The sequence below is a fragment of the Scleropages formosus genome, chromosome 3 (genome assembly GCF_900964775.1).
Source record: "Scleropages formosus chromosome 3, fSclFor1.1, whole genome shotgun sequence".
NCBI lineage: Eukaryota > Metazoa > Chordata > Actinopteri > Osteoglossiformes > Osteoglossidae > Scleropages > Scleropages formosus.
In genome coordinates, this window is record NC_041808.1 from 870,473 (window position 1) to 879,729 (window position 9,257).

A 9,257-nucleotide genomic window follows, 5' to 3' on the forward strand; every position below is an offset into this window, starting at 1 on the left:
GCCGCACTTGGCGGAGGAGGTGTGCCGCGACACCTGCGGCAGCGCCCGGATACAGGATATGACGCACCGGAAGTTGCCCACAGAACAACGTAGCAGTCCGGAGAGTGGAGCGCAGTTATAGGTTTAAGATTTTAGCTTCCGCTAACAGAGTGGAATAATTCTGTTTTTATACTTTGTATGCTTCCGCCCCCCCCGTCCCCCTTTTTTTATTTTTATTTTTAATTTTTAAAAATTGTATCTTTATACATTTCTCCACTTTGCTGTTGTCTTTTCTATCATTCACTGTGTTGTGTTAATATAGATAGTTTGAGACACTACGTCCTTGTTGTTTTAACTGGCTTTAATTGTTCCCGCTGCTATCGCGTAAGGCTACATGTAGGAAGTGACGCGACGGAAGTTCTCGCCGATTGGTTCTCCTTGTGGCGGGAAGCCGTGGCAGCACCATGGATGTGGAGACGAAGGAGTCGGAGTCGGAGCAAACTGCAGCGGACGTGCGGCCCAAGAAGAGGGAAACGCAGAGCAAGGGCGCTGCCTACGAGCTCCCATGGTAATGCTAGCTAGCTAACTTAATGGAAAAGTATGATGTTGGGGAACGGTGTGAAGTTACTTCATTTTCACCACACGACACGTGACGTGAGTGACGCTGCCTGCTGCTGTCGCTCGCCGTTTCAGTGTCTGCAAGAAGAAGCGGGACCAGATTATATAGTTTGTGTAAAAAAACAGAACCGGCGGCGAGTGAAACATCGTTCACTGCTTTAAAAACGGTCGTTCGTGGACCGTAGTTTGCATTTTATTCGTTTTTATTTGTGAATTTTGTGTCCGTATCGCACATGATGATGATCTAACAACAGCGCGTCTGCTGGACAGTGAACTGATATAAATTATAATAAATAAGTTACATAACATTCAGACTTAAGTGAATGAGCTTCATTTACTCCACTCTGTTTCGTTGAAGGCGAGCTGTAGTAATAGATGCACTGACAGACCTGTACACCCTCCAGGCTTCCTCGTAACTTCACACTTGTGCTTCATGTTAATGTTTATTTTTGTTTGCTGCCCATTGAAAGGTTTAATAATTAATCATGGTGTCACCAGATTAGCCTTAATCCAGTTCTAATTTTATATTCCAGGGTGGAAAAATACCGACCGCTGAAGCTGAGCGAAATCGTTGGCAATGAGGAAACTGTCAGCAGGCTGGAGGTGAAGCGCACTGGACTTTTGCTTTTGGGCATTTCGCTTATAAACAGTGTCGTTTATCCCCTGTGGCTTCACGGGTCATCATGTATCAGCTGGCACACGTGGAGTTCTCCCAAACTGTGGGTGTTGTTATTCAGTAGCCACACGTACACAGGTGTGAAAGGCTCGCACACGCTCATGAACTACTTGTCTGTGTATGTGCGCGTTTGCCAGTGTACGTGTGACACACACACACCTGCATGGAGTGCCTGTGAAATCTTCCCGTAAGATGCAGCACGTCCACATAGCACACAGTAGTAGGTGTGCGACTTACATTCGCATGCTGTGTGAGACTTGTTTTTATTTTTATAGATGTCCGATGGGTTTGTAAGTGCCAGTTAAGATAATTTTACTGGGCTCCTAAACTGTGTTCTGTGGCTGTAGTGACCAGCTGAAGCAGCTCTAGTATACAGGCTAACTTTATGTGGCCATGTTACAGGTCTTTGCAAGAGAAGGAAATGTACCCAACATCATCATTGCCGTAAGTCTTCTGTCGCCTTTAGGAGTGACACGCTCAGGCTGCAGTGTAGTTCAGCAGCTGTTTTCAAGCACGGTGTTTGTGTTTTCCGCTCTTCTCGGCTACGGTTATGCAGGGCCCACCTGGCACCGGGAAGACCACCAGTATCCTGTGTTTAGCTCGAGCCCTTCTTGGTCCTGCAATGAAAGATGCTGTGCTGGAGCTGAATGCCTCAAATGACCGGTGAGAGGATCTGCGCATCGCCAGTAATTTCCGGCTGCGTTAGCGCTGAAGCTGTAGGTCATGTTGGGTCAAAGACTTGGCCAGGGCTCCTGGAAAGTGCACAGCATTGGTGCTATGTTCAGGTATGAGTCTGCATAAAACTGAGTCTTCCTAACTTTCTTACTTTTGGTCTTTTACAGTGGAATCGATGTTGTTAGAAACAAGATCAAAATGTTTGCGCAGCAGAAAGTTACACTTCCAAAAGGTCGCCATAAAATAATCATCTTGGACGAAGCTGACAGGTAAGCGGACGCAGCGGCTGACGGAGGTGCGCACATTTGGACGGTGGCACAGAGCTGAGATGTTCCACAGCTGGATTCCGCTTCGTAGGGCCGTCAGTTTGGTGTTCAGACACCGCAGCCGCACCACGCTCTTGCTGTGTTGGGGTGCGTGCGTGCGTGCGCGCGCTGCTGAAACAGTCGGAACAAACGCCGCATCCTTTCTAACTGCTCTCTAGCATGACGGACGGTGCCCAGCAGGCCCTGAGGAGGACCATGGAGATTTACTCCAAGACAACTCGTTTCGCTCTGGCCTGCAACGCTTCAGATAAAATCATAGGTGTGTATCTGGTACGCTGCACCTGTGGAATTTTAGGCAGGGCAACGTGAAATGGCCATCAGTTTCTCTCTGGGTGGTCCAAAGTAAGGAGCACACAATGGACAACTGGTACAAGCAGCCATTGTTTCTTGAGCTACATTGAGGAGGGCTCCATGGAGTAGTGTTTGATGCGCAGTTTGGACCGGTGTGTGCGTGCATGCTTACAGAGCCCATCCAGTCCCGGTGTGCAGTGCTGCGCTACACCAAACTGAGGGACGAGCAGATCATGATGCGCCTCATGGAGGTGGTCGAGAAGGAAGGCGTGTCCACCACTAATGATGGTTTGGAGGCCATCATCTTCACTGCTCAGGGAGACATGAGACAGGTATGGAGACACCTGTGAATTTACAAAATGAATAATTTGACTTAACTAATACTCTGTTACATAAGGCTGGTTTGACACAGTTCTTTAATTTTTGCAGGCTTTAAACAACTTGCAGTCAACATGTGCCGGATTCGGCTGCGTCAACAGCGAGAACGTGTTCAAGGTATGATGTTAGACAGGGTTCTGCGCCAAACCCATCTGCATTTGGGACGCAGCGCAGGGAAAGCGCATGACACGGCCCGTTTGTGTTCTTGTGTGCAGGTGTGTGACGAGCCCCACCCCCTGCTGGTGAAGAGCATGCTGGAGCACTGCGTCAACGCAAACATCGACGAAGCGTACAAGGTGGGGCGAGTCGCACGCGGCATTGCCGTTTCGGTGCGCAGCTGAAGGCTGCTCTTACGGCACCCGTGTTCCTTCTCGCTCTCAGATCATCGAGCAGCTCTGGTCGCTGGGCTACTCTCCTGAGGACATCATCGGGAACATCTTCCGCGTGTGCAAAACCTTCCAGATGCCAGAGTATCTCAAACTGGAGTTCATTAAGGTATGGGGCCCCCAAAGGACTCGGTCATCCTGCGCTCCGTGTACTTTAGCACACGCTCACCTCAGCCTTTGCCCATACGTCGGTGCCATTTCTGCATAAGTGACGTGAGGCGAATGCTCGCCGTGGCCCTCGGCCCTCGACCGGTTGCCCTCTTCTCCTCAGGAGATCGGCTACACGCACATGAAGGTGGCAGAGGGCGTGAATTCCCTGCTGCAGATGGCGGGGCTGCTGGGGCGGCTTTGCGCCAAGACGGCGGCTCCTGACGCCAGCTGATCGTCCTTCCTGTCCGGGATGCTTCTCCTGCCGCTTCCTTCATCCCTGGGAGGCACAGTGATGCGCTAACTGTGAGCATCGCTATGGGAAAAATTTGTTGGCCACTGAATTCCAATAAAGCGAATGTTAGAATTGACCTTCGCTACACCTTAGAGTACATCTGTCAAGTTATGCGCCTGTAAATAATTTTGCTTGTTGCAGCAGTTGATTTGTATTAAAAGGGTTTGAAAAATATTGGCAACATCCTCAATTTATTTCTCTTTCTATCCACAGCCGGTAAGGTAATAGTGTTTGCATGTTTTTCATTTACATTTATTCATTTGTCTGACAATCCAAAGCAACTTACAAATTTTTACCCACTTCTAAATGTGCATAATTTTTACTGGAGTGCTTTTAGGGTCAGTACTTTGCTCAAGGGTACTACAGCAGATGGTGAGACTTGAACTGGTGACCTTGGGCTCCAAAGGTAGCCAGCCTAACCATTGTGCTACCAGCTATTTTATAATGCTATAAAACTGCTTTTAGACAGAATAAGGGTTTTGACGGCATCGACAAATTCCAAATTTGTCTTAACCTGAAAGGTGTTATTTCCCTTTCTTTAAGAAAGTCTTGTGTTCCTAGGAACCTCTGCGAACTCCACTCGTGCAGTGAGCGCCACTGTGTGCCCCGTACACACGTGTGGACTTTGTGCTGACAAGGCGTGAAGTGTGTGGTGTACGAGCGCGGCCTCACACCCCCTCCGCATCAGAAACGGCCTTTAGGGTCCCGTCCCCTCCCACTGGATTAACTTCAGTTCAACACCCTGAAGAACAATTGAGCGCAGTGGAAGAGCACATGAGCTCGACCCAGACTTGCATGTGTCCGGCGGGAAACACACAACACAGTATGGCAGCTGGCCTTGTGCACATGCACAGTGTTTATGTTTCCCTGTTATTTCCACAGATGTTAAAGTGGTTATTTTATGTTCACAAGCTGGAGCTGGCCTTCAGAAAGGTTCAGTATAAAAGTGCAGTTCCTCCAGTCTATTTACACTCATATACCATGGGAAGACGAGAGCGCCAAGCAATAGGAGTGAAGATCCCAGCAAGCAATGCCCTCCGTCTGAGAAAAGGAGCCCTTGTGTATTCGTGCTACAAACAGGTAAAATGCAGTGTGTTGGGGCATTAAACACGGACGCTTTCGATCTCCGTAAAGAGGAGCCTCTGCAACGCTTGTGTTTGCGCAAGAGCCATATAAAGGAGCACGCTGCTCCCTCTGTTTTCCTGGGACTTCACAAAGCGCAGCCTCATGTGTTCACGTAATCATCTTCATCGGTGTCGCTGTCGCACACACCTGGAAAGAAATAGCACGGTTGAGCTCACAGCACTGCTGGCGCAGAGAAAACACGAGTGACCGTTAGAGGGGTACGAACCCGTGCTCCGATGCTCCTGGAGGAATTGAGAGTTCTCGTAGTCGGAGCCGTCTGAGAGGGAAGAGAAAGGAGACACGATTCGCTGCTGCTTGTTGTTCTCTACTTTGTCGTAACAAGGAATGAAGGAGAGACAAATGTTTTCCTCCCGGTCCTTTTTTCCTGTAGGCGTCGTCACTCGCCTGCTCTCGGCACAAACGCACGTAAAAGTGCAAGAGCCGGTCGAGAACAAGCAGCACCGAACGGGACCATCCGCTGTTACTGTCACTTGTCATTTCAATGTAACTTTAATTACACTTCATTTGAATGCCGCTTCAAGTTGCTAAAAGATGACAAAATCAAAGTGCCGTCCAGCATCCCTGCAGAGGAGGAGCAGTAGACAAGGTGGGACAAGTAAGTGTAACAGCAAATTTTTAAACGCACAATAACCGTTTTTTCTGAGGTTTTTACAAAACGTGGCCTGCAGAACTGTGGAGGGACGTCTACGGCAGGGATTGGGTTCATGAACAAATCGAGCTATGGCTAGAGCTAAACTTTCACCTAGAGAGAAAAGCAGACACTCATGTGGGCGAAAGTATGTAGAAGAGCAACGGGCAAAAAGGTGAGTGCTGTGAAGGGCAAGAGACAGGAAAGAGTAGAGAATGAGGGCTGTTCCTGTGTTAAGGGAACAGTACAAATAGAAACCCCTTATGGCCCAGTGACAATGAAACTCTTTTTTTTTTTCCTGCAAAAGAGGAAGAGTAATCGTGAGGCTCGAATGCGCCGAGAGGACACCATACAAGGTGACCTAGAAAACTACCAGAGTGAAAGCATGTGTCACATACTTTTTTACACTCTGACATTAAACAGAGCTGGTTTTTACCACAGATCACATCTGTTATGTAGAAACTACTTGTATCTAAAGCCAACGTACAGCCGCTGAGTGCAGACTTGTGACACGAGAACAGGTATTTACAGGCATCCCTTGTAAATTAAACATGCACACTATGAGCAAATAAAATTTACACCCTAAGATTCCTGTTCTGAGTGACAGCACTGGTTGACATTACATTTGTGCACTTTTCTCCAAAGAAACCTACAATTATTTACCCATTTATACAGCTGCATAATTTTACTGGAGGAATTTAGGGCAAGTACCTTGCTCAAGGGTACTACAGCTAAAGCTGGGATTCAAACCTGTAACCTTTGGGTCCAAAAGCAGCAGTTTTAACCACTGGGGGGTGTGTGTGTGTGACACCACCTCACAAATCTGGTGACTTCACATCATGCTGTAACACTACCGTCTGTGAAAATCATGAGCCCTAAAATGCAAAGGTTACGAGAAGCTTTAGAGGAAGTTCCAAAAGAGTTGCACTAAGCACCAGAAAGCCGTACTTATCACTTCACAAGATGAGGTGATAAAAACCACGCAGAATTCCCCTGAAAGGCAACATCATGACAAGTTCACGTTTAGTGCTAGGTGATTTACTACACCGGGTGATTTCAAAAACACTGAGCTGAAGAAAAAAGCCCTTCTGTAGAGTCCTGCCTCCATTTAAACACCAGCACGCACTGCGGTAAATTCAGGAGTATGGAAGGTGAGGCTGAGTCCTGCTCGTTCCGTGACCCACGGATTGGGGATCACACGTAGTAAAAGCGTGGTACAGAGTGAAGGGCGGTCCAGCATCTCACGGTAATGACACACTCCCATATGGCTGCTTGCCCTACTCGCGAAGACCAATGATGCAACGCTGCAAAAGTCAAGAAACGGGGGCCCTTCGGTGCTTTTAGGGGCTCTTCCTACGCTTCAGCGCTTGTGTGTAACTCGCCACAGGATGTGCACCACGGTAAAGAGCGCAAAGACAGAACTGAAACACGCTGGAAAGGACGCTTGTGGTCCATGATACAGGTTGTGGCTCGCAGGACACAGAGATGGTAAAACGCAGTCAAGGTCACGGGGGCGTTTTCGAAGCCTTCAAACTTCTGCAATCTGTTGTTAAACAGCTTAAATGATTTTTTTCATAAATACTGACACATTATATCATGAGCTCAGAAGGTACCCATGTCCTACCTGAGTCCTGTGTGAGCAGGGGGTCCACGGTGGGAAATACATTTTCATATTCAGCTATAAGGGTGAAGAACCACAACAGTCAGTACAGCGTTTTTACCATGATTCTGTCTAAGGAAACAACTCCGTTTCCCACTGACACACAGCACTCATTGCTGATGTTTTGTAACATGGTACATGTCAGAGTAGCTGTGTGAGGAGCAACACGGAGCCAGATGGCCAGTAAACAGACACTGAGCTGTACTAATGAAGGTTTCAGACTGAAGGCTGATGCTATAGCGTGACTCTCAGGGAACGTGGTAGCAATACTGTGAATGTAGTAAAATACTGTACTGAACACAGCAGGCAGAGGGACTTACCTGAATCTTTCGAGGGCTCCGGTAAATTCTGGTAGAGCAGCGTAGCAATGGGGTCTCTGCACACAGATATTGTGTGTTTAACACAAAGAGCCCTCAGTTGACGACACACTGACACATGTGAACACCGCCAATCAAGCACATTTACGTTTTGCATTGTTTTCAGACACGTATCTTTCTGTGACCTTATGATGCTGGGGGGGCTGCTGCGTTGTAAACAACTTTGTACAAAATCCTTCAAATGGAACCAAGAAGGTGGGTGGCTAACAGCGCAGAGGTGCATTGTGACGTTCCGCAGGCATGAATTCGTCTTTCCACGACGACCTTTCTTACTAAACATGCTCAAGTTGCCCCTGAAGCCCTTTTCTGGAAGGTTGCTTGTAAAGGAGCCACAGAGGTGCAGTGACCCAGGTGAGCGCCAATACTTACACGTACGTGGGGCTGCCGTTATGAACTGAAAGAGAACACAAGCAGGAATATTAGTGACATCTCCGAGGGAACCCGTCGCACACAGCAGGGCCACAGAAACACTGTGTGACTCACACTGATAGAGTGTCAATACAGCACTGTTACTGTGGACATGGGAACATACACATCCATACACACTGTCGTCAAATTAAATGACTTGTTTACGTGACACTTTTCTCCAGAGCAGCTTACAAGTATTTGCCCATCTATACAGCTGGGTTATTTTATTGGAACAATTCAGGGTAAGTACTTTGCTCAAGGTGGGATTCAAACCGCTGGGTGCACAGGCAACAGCAGCTCTAACCACTACACTACCTGCTGTCCCCCAGACTCCAACTCCTATTCATGATGTTCACCTTTATATACATACTAGTCACTTACATGCAACATTTTGATATCCAAACTGATCTTCAGCAGCTACTGTGAAGAGATTTGAACATTTACATATTTAGCAGACACTTTTATCCAAAGCAACTTCCAATAAACTCTATATAGTGTTATCAGCCCACACACCTTATTCACTGCAGTGACTTACACTGCTAGATACACTACTTACACTGTGTCACTCATGCATACATCAGTAGAACATACACACACACACACACACACACACACTCTCTGGGGGGAACCTGAACAGCATGTCTCTGGGCTGTGGGAGGAAACCAGAGCACCCAGATAACATGCAAGCTCCACACAGACTGAGCAGGGATCAAACCCATGTCCTCTTGCACCACCCAGGCACTGTGAGACAGCAGCGCTACTCACTGTGCCACAAGTCCCCATTTTAAGTGACAAGTTATTTTAAACAAACACACACACACAGACCATACTCTTTGCCTTTGCACATCTGAGTATCACACGGCACTAACATGGCTAGGAAACAAGGCAACGTACACACAGGCGCTGGATGTGGAAGTGGTGGTTAGTGTGGTGCTTATCAGAGCAATCCTGTTTCACAGCCCACTTGTACTTGTCATGAGCGCACACATATGCACGCACACTTTAATCGGCCTTCTCAGACAGCTCTCGGGCTCTGCGGTCTCACACACACCATCTCTTACACTCATTCCTCGCTTTTCTCCACTCACCAGGTGCTGCAGCGCAGGTTGGCAAGGAGCTCGTCCTGCAAACACACCACACGTTCATTGGAGCACAGAGGCGGAGGGGCTGTAAGAACATCCTTTGTACATTGCCATTACTACGTTTACGGCATCTGCCGTACAAAATAATTACTGAAATGGTCCTGAGCACAGTACTCGGAACTTCT

General features: G+C 47.8%; 1 protein-coding gene across 1 annotated transcript; it reads left to right on the forward strand.

The window, feature by feature from the left end:
- The first annotated feature begins 61 nt into the window (after positions 1-61).
- On the forward strand, positions 62-4,518 carry rfc2 (replication factor C (activator 1) 2). Its single transcript, XM_018736230.2, has 12 exons — positions 62-121; positions 369-547; positions 1,131-1,200; positions 1,676-1,717; positions 1,830-1,936; positions 2,116-2,217; positions 2,433-2,533; positions 2,740-2,897; positions 2,995-3,060; positions 3,159-3,239; positions 3,325-3,438; positions 3,601-4,518. The coding sequence occupies exons 2-12, from the start codon at positions 444-446 to the stop codon at positions 3,709-3,711; spliced, it is 1,056 nt and encodes a 351-aa protein (XP_018591746.2). The 5' UTR covers positions 62-121; positions 369-443; the 3' UTR covers positions 3,712-4,518.
- Positions 4,519-9,257: the final 4,739 nt, after the last annotated feature.

Bases quoted from the DNA above. Each gene is read 5' to 3' on its own strand.
- rfc2 (XM_018736230.2), top strand. From the start codon at position 444: ATGGATGTGGAGACGAAGGAGTCGGAGTCGGAGCAAACTGCAGCGGAC. The intron at 2,218-2,432 runs GTAAGCGGACGC...ACTGCTCTCTAG, and splicing joins ATCTTGGACGAAGCTGACAG to CATGACGGACGGTGCCCAGC. The intron at 2,898-2,994 runs GTATGGAGACAC...TAATTTTTGCAG, and splicing joins CTCAGGGAGACATGAGACAG to GCTTTAAACAACTTGCAGTC.